Source organism: Apus apus, chromosome Z (genome assembly GCF_020740795.1).
Source record: "Apus apus isolate bApuApu2 chromosome Z, bApuApu2.pri.cur, whole genome shotgun sequence".
Lineage (NCBI taxonomy): Eukaryota > Metazoa > Chordata > Aves > Apodiformes > Apodidae > Apus > Apus apus.
In genome coordinates, this window is record NC_067312.1 from 39,751,471 (window position 1) to 39,766,760 (window position 15,290).

Here is a 15,290-nt window from a genome sequence, read left to right on the forward strand (position 1 = left end):
AGTGGAGTCTGTCACCAGTTCTTTTCCTAATTTCTGCCTGTTGGAATCTTGCCAGAAAGCAGTAATATTTAGCCTCCTACCTCACTGCCTAACAAGCCAATGAGTTAAAAACATATTCAAGTAAAATTGCAGTAATGATGGAAACAGGGATGAAAAATCAAGAAATACATACATGTGTGTATACAAGGTGAACATATAAGCGTTTTTCCTTAGGAACTGCAAATAAAGGCAGTTTGAGGAAATCTAAGGTTGGGGAAAAAGAACAAATTGCAAAAGGAGATTATTTTCAAGTATACTATTTCAAATTGGTTTAACAGTTACTGCTGTGGAACTGAAGTATGCATTCATGTCTTCTCAGGGTATATTGCTCATGATGTTTAATGCCATTCTTAGCACTTAGTTCTGAAAATACCACATATTCTGTGACACTGGGAACAAGCTTACAAAATGCATAACCCTGCTCCTCTAGAGATCAATGCAATTTTGTGTGATGTTAATCTTGTAAAAGGGAAACAACTGAAAACTATATGCATGAAGTCAAGCTATGGAAACTTTCACAGGCCATTGCAGGGCGGTCCCTTAAGGACACAGGGTCCCCATGGGATGTCATTATGCACTCAGGTGCTTTCAGCACAGATAGCTAGGATTATCATAACAGCCTAGGAAAACTGTCTGATCAGTTTGTTCCTCAGAGGGTTGAGAGAGCATGGCTGAGGGAATAAGCTGCAGCTGGCAGAACACTTTTAGTGAAATGATGCCAGGCTAGGTCACTGTGAGACTAATGCTGAAATTGCATTCAGAGTTTGGCAGCTTTTAAAATTTTTTATGTGAAACTACAAATGATGAAAAAAGATGAAAAGTGATTCTGGGGAAACTTACAAAGCTGGAACTGGCAAAATGAACTATTTTTTATAGAAATGGCACTAAATCACCTCCTCCTGAAGAAGTAGCTACGCTTAACTGCCTGCTGTGTTGATTTTGCACTGAAAGGTGCACCAGTGTGAAATTAAGAAAGGAAGTAAGCAACTGCAGACAAAATAATAAACTCACTTTTATATTGCAAATAACACTGATACGGGGGGAGGCACATATGGTTTTCAGAAACACATTTTTTATAATAACCACAAAAAGCTTAGAAACAAGAGCAGGTTCTGAAAGACAATGTTTAAATGCAAGGTATTAGTGATGAAAAAAATGTCCTGTGGATCTGATGATTGAACAATCCCTAAATAAGTCAGGAGCTAGTTTAAGACAAGTACTTTAGTATTTTCCCTCTCATCTGTTTTCTTGCACGTGCAGTTTGATGATTCTTCATCATCCTTCTTTTCAACAAATGGCTTTCAGAATCTCTTGTATTACAGAGCCATTGGTTCTCCAGCAATGAGGTGGACCCCTGGGTCACAACAACAGTCTTGCTTTTCTCAGCTGCCTTTTACAGTTCAAATGGACCTTCAACAGTCTGAGGGTGGTAAACTAAAAATCACTCTTCTCAACACAGACTCAATAGCTGTGTCTTCTCAGTATTTACTTCCCTGGGGTCTGGCACAACAGTTCAGAAATACTGATCTGTGGGAGAATGAATGTTGGTAACCGGAAGAGCGCACAGGGGTTAACAGTAGAGTGACAGAAGTATGAAGATAACAAATGTTCTTTACTACACAAATAAACCATTCTGCACTAGTTCTAATGACTATACACTTAGCTAAAATATTCATACCTTACTTATTTTATTTTGATCAAGTGTGATTTTTGCTTTTCTTTTCTATGTTGTTCCTGGGTCATCTCAGTGGATGACATTTTGCTGATTAAGTATGTCTAAAATCAAACTACGGAACTGTAAAAATGTCACCAAAACACAGGGACCTCGAGCTCTTCATCACTTAGGAGTCTGGGGAAACTAGACCAACTTTAGTAATTGAATAAATCATCACATTTAGAAAGCAAAAAAAAAAAAAAAAAGCTGGAGAGAAATGTTTGCCATAAATATAACTGCCACCAAAATCACTGGAGTTGAATTAATTTACTTGAGGGCTTAAAGGCAAAATCTGTTCTACTACATACAGAGACTTTCGCTCTCACACAGTGGTCTCAACAGTCTGAAACTGGAAGCACATGCTGCTCTCTGTGTGACCGTGTGAGTGTGCACATGCCTATGTTAGTTTTACCTTTTGCTACAAAATATTCTAACCACCAAGCAATGCATCATGATGCTCTGCCTATATCCCTAAGGAAACCGGCCTTCTAATGAAGCAACAGTAGAGAGGCTCATGCATCACCGAGTACACAGTAATGCCTCTTTAGCAGTATCACTTAAACTCATGCAACTATTCTTGTACACTCAGAAGACAACACAGTTTTGAAATTATAGTGACCTCACTACAGAGAATTCGAATGCAAGAGATAATTCTGCTTAAGTGTATCCAATTTTAAAGTTTCTTTTCTGTTGTAGATTGTAAAATGGTCACAATCATTTTCCCCTCAAATAGCTCATGATCTTTATACAGCTACATTACTGATCACAGTTCTTATATGAGTCTTAAGATACTATCAAGGAATGAGCCTTAACACCCTACTTCATACATTATGAGGGTAAGTAAAATGAGTAAGACAGTGGAAAACAATGTTACCCCACATTACAGAGTAACATTAACATGCAAAGGAAGAGTGAAGCACCCATTGCACACTTCAATGTGCATCTATACTGTACGACTAGCCCTGCAGAGAAAGCATATTTAAATTTGTGGAATGAGGAATTCTGTTATTCCATTACCCAAACTAGCTTTAACATGCCATGCACACACCTTCCATGTATCAGCTTTCCAACTACACATGGGAATAAAAATAAGACCTTTCTCAGCAACAAAAGATGTCTCACCACACTGCACTGCAAGCTCCTTAGTACAGCTTATGTCAGCCAACATATTTTGCACAAGGTTATACCCCTAAATACTACTGTTGCAACTGTAATCTAGCACTGGCCAGAGCTGCATGAAGGTGCACTTAGCTATAGCGTTCTCTACAACAGATAGGATCTGCTTTCTGCTTTTGAACAGCTCTTCTCAGGCAAGTTCTATGGTACTGGACAACGACACAACTTTGAATTGTACTCTCTCCGGGTAGCATTTCTTATTTTTTTGATAATCTGTAGTATTTCTTTCAGCATGTTGCATTACAAACTATGTATCACTTTACACAGGGGAAGAAAGGTCAAAAAACAGCAGACAGAAAAAAATATCTGAACACTTAGCATTAATGCTCACATGTTTTAACCATATTCATAGCCTGACAGACATACGACTGATCATGTAAGCAGTAAAGAAGTAAACAGAGATGAACTCTATATTGACAATCTAGAACATTACCTTGTCCAGTGTATTCAAAAGAGTCTGCTTCATCAGGAGTGTCAAGGTCATCTACATTGATGTCAATTTCATCTGGTGTATCCAAATTATCATCAGAAAGTATGGACCCTTCACTTTGGTCCAAAGAGAGATTGATATTTGGGGCAGTGAGCTTTATTCTTCTGGGATTGGAACCATTAAGATCAAGAGAATTGGGAGGTTCTGAAAACAGAGGAAGAAAAAAATAACTTTAACTCCTCTGCCTACAATTAATCTCCCATATACTTGAGAATCACCTTCAAACACACTAGGACAGTTCAATTTCAGTAACACCAAGCCATTTAAGTTCACCTAACTTAAAACATATATATCAACATTAATGTTTAAAGAAACCAACCAAGCATCTACAGGAATAGCAGCTGTAGCTCAGCGTTCTTAAATTATGAAAAATCCACATTCACTTTTTTGCAGTCATCAGATGAAAATCAAGCCTTGGACACGCCCTATCACACAATGTTTAAGATTTTAAAGAGCTATATACAAATCATTTGAGTTATGAACCAAGACATTTCTGAATCCTGGAGAAACTCATATGAGTGAAACTGCGCTGTAAATATTTTCTTTGTTATACACTTGCTGCTATTTGAAAAGTGCTGATTTGCAAGTATATATGTCTTTAGTTTTAACTATTTAATATCTTATTCAATACAGTAACAGAAATACAAATACTTCTGAGTCTTTTAATTGCTCTTAAATAAAAGCAGTCCTCATCAAGACAAAAGCTAGGTATGGCTTTGCCCCATGTCACTGCACTGTGCAGCACATTTCAAGCTGTTCTGTCTGAAGTATTCTAATGCTAACTTAGTTCACTTAGTAATCAAATATAAGATAAATCATAGAGACTACTTAAACTTGGCGACAACACTAACGCACAAGAGAAAATGGCATACTACAATTATAGTTTCTTACGTGAAGAAGAAAACTGACTAAATAAAGCAAACTTAACACCTTATTAACACTGAACTCTACTGTCTCTACTAGTACAGAAATAACCTCACTGCATAGTTAAATGCCCAGGGAATAAGATATAATTAACAAAATGAGTAAGAGCTTCTCTTACCGGGTCTCATCTCTGCAGAAGTGGGGATTAACACATCCTCAGCAAAGGGGATGTCCATTCCCACATCCTCTTGTACCAGTCTGAGAGGTAAACACAAAGCGAAACCTTAGAGAGATGCTCACGTTGACCTTGCTACCAATACAGCACATGTGGTCTCATACAGAACCAGAACAGCTAGTACAGAAGTCTGATCACAAATTGATGTAAACAAGAATCCAACACAGCTGTTCTAATTCTACTCTGCAGTTCCTACCTCCTGTTTATGCACATGCCTGGATAGCCTTTGGAGGCTGTAGGTCACACATTGCCTATTATACTTGGATCAAGACATGGCACTGAAGCATAACAATCTGGCAATCTGCTCTGTATCATCATTTGTGTTTAAAAGCTGTATATAAAACTGATATGCAGAATACCATCACAATTTACTCAGAACATGTAAATAAGTCATTTAAGTCTTTGGCTTTTTTTGGTGTCTGTTCAATTCATAGTGAAATATGTGTAATGAAGTCTAATTTATTCATTTGAACTTAGAGACAAATCTGAATTCTAACGAAGTGCTGTAACAACTGGATATGGTAAGAATAGTGGTGGAAACAGTGTGGGGAGAGGCTGAATACTTCAAATTCATTTTGAATTCAGATTAAGATGTAATTTGGGGCTTTATCAACCTCTCAAAAAACTCTCCAAACTATAAAAAGTTCTTGGTTAAAGCAGGTCAGGACTACTCAGATGATGACTTACAGGTACTCTAGTGTGTATAGCTCAGTTGGACAGAACAGGGTTTTGATACTAACACATAAAGTATTCATTTATAAAATCTCTTACAGCCTTATCACACCAAATGACAATTCCTTGTGAATAACCTTCAGAAATTACTGCAGGAAATTATTTGAATAGAAATGCTCTTTTTCAAGTTGTGTTAAGAGTAAGCTACAGAGGACAGTGAATTCTTGCGGTAAGCCTGTAAAAATATTTTTTTTTGCAGACTGAAGATCATCTTCTCTGTACGATAAGAGCATGACTGAGTTTTGTATACTCTGCTCCTACAGAAACAGTGACAATTATCACCTCAAAAAAGCCATTTCCCACAAGTAATTAGTTCAGAATTTTGAGTTGCCTAAAATTTTTGCAATGCCTGGTACAGAATTATCCTAAGTCATGACTTTTCCAGAATTGTCTCAGGACTGCTTTTCTTCCTGTGGTTTCTTTAACTTTTTTCATAAAATGCATATGTACTTGGAGCTGGCATTGGTGGTTCCTCTAGAATCTCTTACACTTTCACAACATAAATTTCAAATGTTTTTTTGTTTCAGTGGGACCACTACAGCTGAGATAAACCAGAATTTTATATTACAGTTGTGTTTACAAGGATGGTACATTGTTAGGGGATTGAAAGATAAATGTGTTTCGTATCTCTTTGTTTGATTTTCTACTGAAATACAGCTACTGCTGCAGGCAATATATTAAAAAATACCCTTCGCCTAGGACTTATAACTAAACAGCATCAAAACTTGTCTAAAAATCTCTAACTTTATTTTGATGGTACAGTGTTTTTAATGTCAATAATCCATATCATTCAAACTGGGATATTTGATTTGGGAATTAAGAGTCTGTAGTCCTGAAAGATGTGGGGCAAGACAGGCAGTTAAAAATCAGTTCAAGCCCAGTTATGAAAAGCATTGCAGACACAAGGTTATCCACTGTATTTTACATCACATAATTATTATTTTTTTCACTAAGATTAGATTTCCTCTTTTTTATTTTATTTTATTTTATTTTTTTAATTGTGTCAGGTTATCATTTAGTGTCAAATAAACAGGCTCTGACAGGCTTGTCAGAGAAAAGAGTCTGGCTTGGGAGTAGTGTTTTTCCAGAATCCTTGTGCTTCACCCAGATTTCAGATTCCTTGCCAGATATACTCTGTGTTCAGTGAACGCCCCTATTTTTAAAAAGCCCTAGTTAATAGTTGTTCAGTCATAAATTAATAGGCAATACAGGCATCTTTCAAATCTGGTGGGTTTAGAAAGCCAGTCACAAAGCATGGCTCTGTGACATTGTACCTCACAACATATGGCTCCAGACTCCCCATCAGTGAGAATGAGCAAGATATGGATGAAGTATGTTTTCTACAGATACAGCTCCCCATTTTCTGATGGATTTGGAGAGCATACTATGCTGAGCATCTCAGTACCTTGTAGAGTAATTCCTGTTTGTGCACAAGCAGGCAGATCTCAGCAGGAACCCTAGTAACATAAGATGAACTCCAGAAACTTGAATTAAGCAACTACCTCCTCTTCCTTTCCTGCAGACTACTTCACATGCTTCAAAAATTCTGGCTTTCAAAATTCTTGCCTTCTGCAACAGATGCCATTGATGATTAGCCAAAAGTATTAAATAGAAACAAACAAACAAACAAAAAACAACCAACAAACAAAAAAAACAACAAACTTTGGTGCTTTGTTTTGGGTTGGTTTGTGGGTTGTTTGTGTTTGTTGTTGTTGGGGGTTTTTTGTTGGTTTTTTGTTGTTGTTGTTTTGTTTTTTTTCCTTTCAGTGAATACTGCTTGTTGAAGCTACTTTAAGAGCTCCATTCTTATCAGGTATGATTTACTGGATTGAAAAAAAAGATCTTTCACTCAGAAGAGTGGTCAAAGTCAAGTAAGGTTTTTGTGTCATAAATGACTTCTTTTATGTGGTACACAGACCAGCCATTGAAGGATCAACAGCACTGAGAATCAAGTTACTGCATATTTGCTTTGATAATTCAGGTCTACATAACTATTCAGAAGTAGCTAAAAACCTGTTTCTGAAAGGTGGATCAGAGATAGATACCAAATTTTTGTGAACAAAAGAGAGAGGAGCTGAAGGCTGAAATTCCTTCTTTGCTCTTTCTTGGTTCAGACATTCTTCTGGCTCAATAAATTAATAATCTTTAAATAATTCTTAGTGCCCTCTCCAATTAGCATTTCACAGAACAAGTTATCCTTTGTGACTTTTCTAGGTACAGCAGCACTCTGCTATTTTGGAAAGAGCAGCTCTGAATATTCACAGCACTATGTCATAATCCCTATGGGCTGTGCTGCCTCACCCTTGTGTCACATGTGATATATCACCACTATCCCAAGCTGCTCTGCAGCTATTGCATACCAAGAAGTTAATTTCTTTAGTCTAAAATAAATAATCTCTCCAATAGGTTGCTCTCAATGAACACCTACAGCCTGCAACATTAATCCAATGGTGACCATTGCCCTTCTAAAGTGAATCCCTCACTCACTCACCAGCCAGACTTTAAATTGTATACATTTTCCAGGCTTCTGTATTTATCAATATAAAAGTTTAACCTGAAGTGAAGTCCACAACCACCAAACACATTTTCTAGATAAGTAAATCATGTTTCTTCCATGCTTTTCTGTCTATACACAGATACACCTAAACTTTCACAAGACGTTGAAAGGCTTTATAAAGTTTCAAAGCATGATTAGTAAAAGGAATGAGAGAGGTGAAATCACTTCAGCTCTTTATTACCACACGCTTGTTTTGGAAACTAAATGGGAGGAGGGGAGAGGAAGTACAAATGAAAAGATTATTCAGAGACTAGACATCTGGCTTCTTTCATATTCTCAAATTCCACACATTACGCAGGTACACCCTGGTTTTGGATGAAGTAAACTTCCTGCTTATAGCCCACTGTCTCACTTGTTTTCAGTGAAAAACTTAACTGTTTTGAGGAAGAATGCATGAGCTGTGAAATTTTAGGTACAAAAACAAGGTCAGGGAACCTAGGTTCCTCCTCAAGTCAGTTTTGCAGAACATAGCCAGCACAAAGTCCTATTTTACTTTGAACTCCTCCCATCCCCACCCTGTAACACCGCCCTTACGCAAGCACCAGAGATCAGGAAAGGAGAAATGAGCACTGGAGGGACTGGAGGTGACAGCATAGTATTTTCCTTGGCATGTATGAAAAAGCTCTTGGCGTTTACACAATAACGCCTGGCTGCTGACTCTCAGCGCTGCTGCATCTGAAGGGCCCTTATGATTGAGCAGGGTTAAGAGTTCTGCCAAGCCAAGGCCAGATAGGCACCACCTCATGTGAGCCCATCTCTGGCCTTTCAGCTGCCAGAGGAGGCCTAGGATAGCTCTAACAGCACTTCCACTGCTCCACCTGGAGGATGTCTAACCTCTTTCAGATAAAATGAGAATGCTGTTCTTCCACACTCTGGAGCAATAAAAGAGCCTCTGAAGTGGAGCCTAAAGCAAACCTTTAGGCATTCCACAAATGGGAATCTATCTCAAGGAAGAGCTGATGCAAAACGTTTTCTTAATTGCTACATTCCTCTTCAGTTTACAATTCTGTGCTACAAAAATTTATGTAAGCTCAAAGCCAAAATATTTCAGCAGATAGCTGACTTACATGGAGTGTTTTGCTTTCATCCATATCTGTAGAGACCTTTGATGCTAATGGACAAATAACAAATCCCAACTTAACGTGCATGTGTTTGTGTTTTAATGCTTGTTAACCATGGAAGATGGGTAGAAATGTTCCACAATTGAGGTTGAGAGCTCTTGGACACACTTCAATATTGGTCAATCTTTTCTAGAGCCAAAAGGAGATGCTTTTGGAAATAAAGCATTAGTAGCTAAAGTTGAAAAACAGGACACAACAAAATATAGACTTTAGTCTGACAAAAGTTTGATGAAAACAGAAAGAAACAGAGAAAGAAGCTGGGAAGTTAAGTCCCCAAAAAACTGAACTGGATTGGCGCTAAGAGAAGAAAAACCCATTAGCAAATGCACAAAGAACAACCCCCCCCCCCCAAATTACCTTCTAAAACAAGTTCTTCGCTACAAAACTGTAACACAAGACAATAAACAAAAAATTCTTCAGTTGCCTATTCAGAAATGAAGGAGACTGTAATGTGAATTTTTTTTCAGTAGAAAGAAAGATCCCTAAACTGTAGCAGAGTATGCAACAAATCAAAGTGACATATACTGTGCAGGATTCAGTCAATATCAACCAGAGACTGTGTTTTAACTACATCCATATACCAAGAAAAGAAGCATATTGGAAGGAATCCACTCCAGGAAATCTGAGACTAGAAAAAATCAATTAACGTATACAGTATACTGTATACAGGTGAATTGTAAAAACAGATTAATTTTACAACCTCCCAAAAGATGCATTTAGCAACCATGTATTAGTATACTAAAATAACTGTGCTTCTGTTGCTATTTATTTGGTAGTTCTTAATCACAAATTGGTTCAGGAAAAATCTACAGACTGAGCACTGCAATTTACCTATTGCATGAGACTTTTATTCCCACCTCTGGATGAAAAAAAAAAAAAAAAAGTTACCTCTGGTGCTTTGTTTGAGCCAAAAGCTTGACGAATCAAACATCTGTGCAAATGTTAACTAATCATTGTCATACTGCTGCACAGTAAAAAACACATGCTGATACATGCTGATATTCCCATTTTACAGGAAAACATGTCACTCACTTTCTCAACAGCCAGAGAATAAAATATTGCTAAGAATTAGTGAAAGTCATAACTTCCTAGTTGTTAACACTTCACTCTTCAGATCTAAAGCTTCTTTTACTGATTTATACCATTACTTGATGTTTTGCATGTTGTGACTTTTTTTACTCCATTTTCAGCATCAAAGTTGGATGAAAAATTTAGGTATGTCTGTAAGAGGTAATATTCTATCTGTAGGAAAATACTGTATTCTGGCCAGATGATTTAAATTGTTTGAATTTCAGTATGTTAACTGAAAACACGTTAAAATTTTGCATAAAATGTTTAACCACTTTTCATGAAAATGCTTCCTAGTGTCCAACCAACGTTAGAGCTTTTTATCTGTTTATCTAGCCATCTTGTTCCTTATGCTTCTTCTTCAATTTATACTGTAAGACCCATTTTTTTTCAGGTCACCACTCACAGTAGTAGAGTCTCCTGTCTGCTCTTACCAGCTTAAGACTGTTAAAAAATAAAAGCTGCTATTCTGAAGCACATGCTGCTGCTTGGCACCCACAGACTGTCCTGACTCCCTGCCAGGTCCCTCCCCGTGTCACAGCACAAGAGAAGCAGGCAAAGCCAGGGAGGTACGCAAGGAGCTGTAGAGGGACAAATCTAAGTAAATAGATTGTAAATCTAAGTAAGGTGGATTCACTAGGCTAATTCAGCAACCTTATGCGTACACCTTTGGATGACCATGGCTTATGGGAAGAATCCGGGGCTCCAGATTTCTTCATTTATCTGTGACTTCCAGCCACTTGAAATCAAAAGGAATCTCAATATAGAATGAGGGAAATTGGATTTCAACTCGCAAACCTATATGTGATGTTGAGATTTGGTCTCAGGAATGCAAGCCAAGCAGATGCTGCCTGCAGCAGATCCCAGAGTCCCCAGCAGTCTCTTCCTAAAGGTTTGTGACCAGTGGATAATATGATGCTACAGGAAAGACAGTGCAACCCAGCTAACAACTATTTCATAACTTATATTGCCCTTTCAGCATCCCAAGCATTATTAACCATGCACCACTCAAACACTGATCTAGAGACAGGACAATCAGTACTTTCTGGGTGCTTTTCAGAGCTGCTATTCACGTGAATATTGGGCATTTCCAAACACCATTTAAGACAGTGTAGAAAACAGCTCTATTAGTTAAGGATAAGGAATTATTCACTGTTACACAAGAGAAGCAGAGAAATTAACTTTGAGAGTGTCCACATTTCATGAGTTCCTGAGATGTGCTGTCTAATAACCTTTGACTTTTTAACTGAAGTTTATAGCATCTTGTAACATCTTCTATATGCCACTACTGATCTCCGTTACTAGATGCCAGTGAAAAAGACTGGTATGGTCAGACCACAGTGGCTTCACTTTGGCATCCAGAAAAATAACAAATCAGCCAGAGGTCAGAGGAGAAGGGTGCATACAGTTCAAGCAGCTGGTACTGACCTGTCCCACACCACACAACTCCATTGCACAGACACAGACAGAAAACAATAATTTAGGGCACTGTTATCTAACTGCAGCCATGAAATAGCACTGTCTCCAACTACGCCTCTTACAGTGGAGTGTAGAATCTGCTACACACTTCCTAGTATTACCATTTTAAAATTCCCTTAACTCAGTATTTTACGTGCAAAAGTAGGTAGTGAGTAACAAATTATAAAGCAGAAACAACAAACAACTTGATATTTATTGCTCTGCTTTGGCATTGCATTCGAATACCAAATGCCTTCAGAGTAGAGGCTCTCTGCTACATGCCTAACTCAACTCTGCTTAATCTTTACTAAGCCAGTGGAAAATTACAGAATTAACAACACAGAGTTGTGTAGCCTGCATGATGGGTGCTCTTCCATCAATGCTGGAAGATTACGTGGTCTGGCAAAGAGCTACGTCGGTTCAGAGCACTCGGAAGGCTTGTTTAAACTTATCTCTCTCCACACAACAAATGTTGTTTATATTCCACAAATAACATCTAAATGATCTATTAATCAACAACCACTGTTGAACAAATGGTACAAATGCACTGTAACACAGTAATGCCAGCAGAAAAAGTAGGAGTTAAATCAATCTGATGTCAAATATCCTTAAGTATAACCTGAAAACACATTTTGTTTGAAAATTGTATTTTAGAAATTTACTAAAATGCTAGACCTAATCACAGATCTGGACCTGATTCCCAGCTTCCACTTCCATTAAGCAATTAATTTTTCCTCAAAAAAACTCAGTTTTAGTTTTCCTCCATTTAAAACCAGCGTTCCTTCCAGCACGTGTGGTTCACAGTGGCCATTTTCCTGCCATACTGTGCTGTCAGGACCATTCATCAGAATACCTGCGGCTCCAAATGATGCAATTGGCACATAAACAGCACTTGAAAAAGCAGCATGCACCTTATACCCAGTGCAGCCATCTGCACTTTCAGGAAGTACGCTAATGTTTTGAGATTAGTTAATAGAGCAGAGGTTGCAGGATCAGAAGCAGAAAATATTTTTAAGTTTTACATTTGCACCCTCCTAAGATTCTCTGGTGGAGTTGAGAACTCCTTGTTACAGTCTACACCTTATTAACACCACATGCTTCCAAATGAAGACATGCTAAAATGCCTCAGACTGCCCTTAACCATGAGTAATAACCACTAGTTCTGCAACTGCACCCACTTCTCAACTTCAGTGACTATTCCTTTTTTCTACCTTGCTTTTCTGTAATACTATAAACTTTCTGCATTGCTTAATGGATTTGTATGAATGCTGACATGTAGGAAAATTATTATACTTACTACCATGGCTGGAATCAAATGTTTTAACAAAGCACCTTACAACAGGTTAATTCTGTCTAGCTTGTGTGATAAACTGTGTTTAGGGATGATATAGAGGGGCTGCTAACCATAACAACAAGATCTGCATAATCATAACAGTTTTATAGATCCATTCATTAAAACATTAGGATTTTTTTAGTAGTAATTTGATTTCAAGTTCAGCTTCTGCATAGATGATAATATGCTAAGAGACAGGACAACACACATGGCAATTTTTTTTTTAATAGTGTCTGAGCTCTGTTTTTCCTCTCCCCGCCCAGTGCTTTTTCTTTGGTCCTACTTATGACTTCATTCCTTTAACTTCTCAAACAACTTCTATCCCTTCAATACCTTACATTCTTGTGAATATGGCAATTTTTTCTTCTCACTTCTGTGCTGTTGTACAGCCAAATTTCTATCTTTTTATGTTAATACAACTATGATTCCACAACTTCTGATGTTCAATATTATAATTTAATTTCTTATCTACTGCAGCAAACCTGCAAATAACTAACAGCTACCTCTTCCCTATCTTGGCTATGACTGAGCTAAAGAAAAGGCTCTAAAAAACCATGGATTTTAAACGTTGAGTCTCTCTTAAAGCTGCAGCTGCCAGAGATGTAATAGAAATAAGAGACAGTGCAGAATGTGGAGCAAGCATTTTAAACTAGCAGATTAAAATGGAAATGCCCTGATGAGTGTAAATTGGTAACTTAAATGTTCCCATCCATATTGGGTGATTCGTATCTTGGGAAAAATACAGGAAAAGCCCAAACACGGGCCAGAGGAGACACCTAATCAAGGCACATAAACTCTAATGAAGCAATAAAACTGGCACTAAGCAAGACAAGTCCTGCAGCCTGCTGGCACTGTCAGGTGGTGTTTGGAGCAGGAAAGATTGTCGTACTCCACAGTAGGCAGATCTAAAAAGGCAAGTGCAAAGGGAGACAGGAGATGCAGAAAGCCACCAGTCACCTTTGGAAGCAAAACTCTGTTACTGAGTTGGAAGGGTTGCAGAAGCAGTAGGAAAATAAAAAACAATCCAAGTGTGTGAAAGAGAAGACTGTCAGACTGTCAGATCAAAAATGCTGTGAAAGAGCCAGAGTTACAGGAAATGCCAGACTGAAGAAGTAATGTTAAGTAACAAGGTGAGAAGATGGGGCTCCTCCTTTTGCCACATGGCACTCTCATGTTATAGCTTGGGAAACATAAGAGCAAGGTCAGCTATACACTCTACTTCTTTAGGAAAGCAGGCAAAGGTGTATCCTGCTGGACTCTTGTCCAACTGACAGCTCTTCAGAGTTTGCTACCAGTGTTTTCTGCTAAGGAGACTGTTCTTGTAGGATACAATCAGCTTTCACCTGGCAGTCTGAAATAAGAAGTCTGATCTGCTACTGTTTTTCACAGCTGCAATGGCTATAGAGAAAACCGCCATACAGGCTAAGTATAAGTGAAGAACTAGTAAGAAATATCTGAACTAGTTAATTCATAAAATCTCATACCAGATAAGCCATTTCTTTGAATGTCCAAAGGAAAACCAAGTAAATAAACTAAGATACCTGTCAAGCAACTGGACTGTGACTCCCACTCTCCCCTCTGCCTCAGTCTCGTTGTTGCAGTAGCACTGTATTTTTCTGGGTATTTGTACAGGGGCTGATAGGAAGTGTCTGCAGTCCTGTAGACACTACAGCGATAAAAATAGCTTTACCAATATTCACAAGTGCTGATAAAATTGTTTTCCCACCTATAAGTTGTTTCTTGTTAAGTTTGAGAGCTGCATCTTTTGTCTGGACAAAGACTGTGGCTTAAAGATGGACTTTTTTTTTCTCTGCCTTTTTCTACAGACATACAACAAGCTGTTAAAAAACACTGCTCTCCTGTTACTGCTGACTACTACAGAGATGCCACAAAACCACATCAGACTGCCTGGAGCAGGACCTCAGTTTTTAAGGTAGTGAACTTATGCAAATGCTAGGTTTGTGTCTAACTACATTAATTTTCTATAATAATGTCCAGATTTATGCAGGGCCAAATAACAGCCAGACTTACTAAAGACATGAACAAAAAGGCTATTGTATACCTCAGTATTACCCTGCCCCACAGGGCATAGCAGTGGAGAGCATGGGTGAGAGCAGTGGGAGGAGCACAGAAGCCCTAGAAGAAAAATGTTTTGGCAAGGTAAGGATTGGTGTGTGTTGTTCCCTGCCTCAACCCCACAGTTGCCCTCTGCCCCCTGAACATGCTGCTAGAGCCGTCTGCATCCTCCCTTTCTCAACACAGCTCTGCTCCCAAAGAATATGAATAAAGGTAAGTGCAGAAATTAAATCTCTGCCTGCCTCCACCTACTTAGAATAAGTCTGGCCAAATACATGTACCAAACCTGCATACATTTCCTCTCAGTGTTGCTTGAAGGAGCTAATATTTAGACATTCTATAAATATTCAGTGCCTCCTGTGCATCACTATTATCTGTTTGCATACCACGTTTAAAACCAAAGAATATTTTAATTCCTTCATTACAG

The 15,290-nt window shown here is 38.2% G+C and overlaps 1 protein-coding gene across 1 annotated transcript in view; it reads right to left on the reverse strand.

The window, feature by feature from the left end:
* LOC127396008 (protein prune homolog 2-like) overlaps positions 1-15,290 on the reverse strand; it is a 127,249-nt gene that overhangs the window by 20,806 nt on the left and 91,153 nt on the right. Inside the window, exons 10-11 of the mRNA XM_051643559.1 lie at positions 4,462-4,541; positions 3,363-3,563 (exon numbers count right to left, since the gene is read on the reverse strand). Of these exons, the coding sequence (XP_051499519.1) occupies positions 3,363-3,563; positions 4,462-4,541 (281 nt within the window). The remainder of the gene's footprint in view (positions 1-3,362; positions 3,564-4,461; positions 4,542-15,290) is intronic.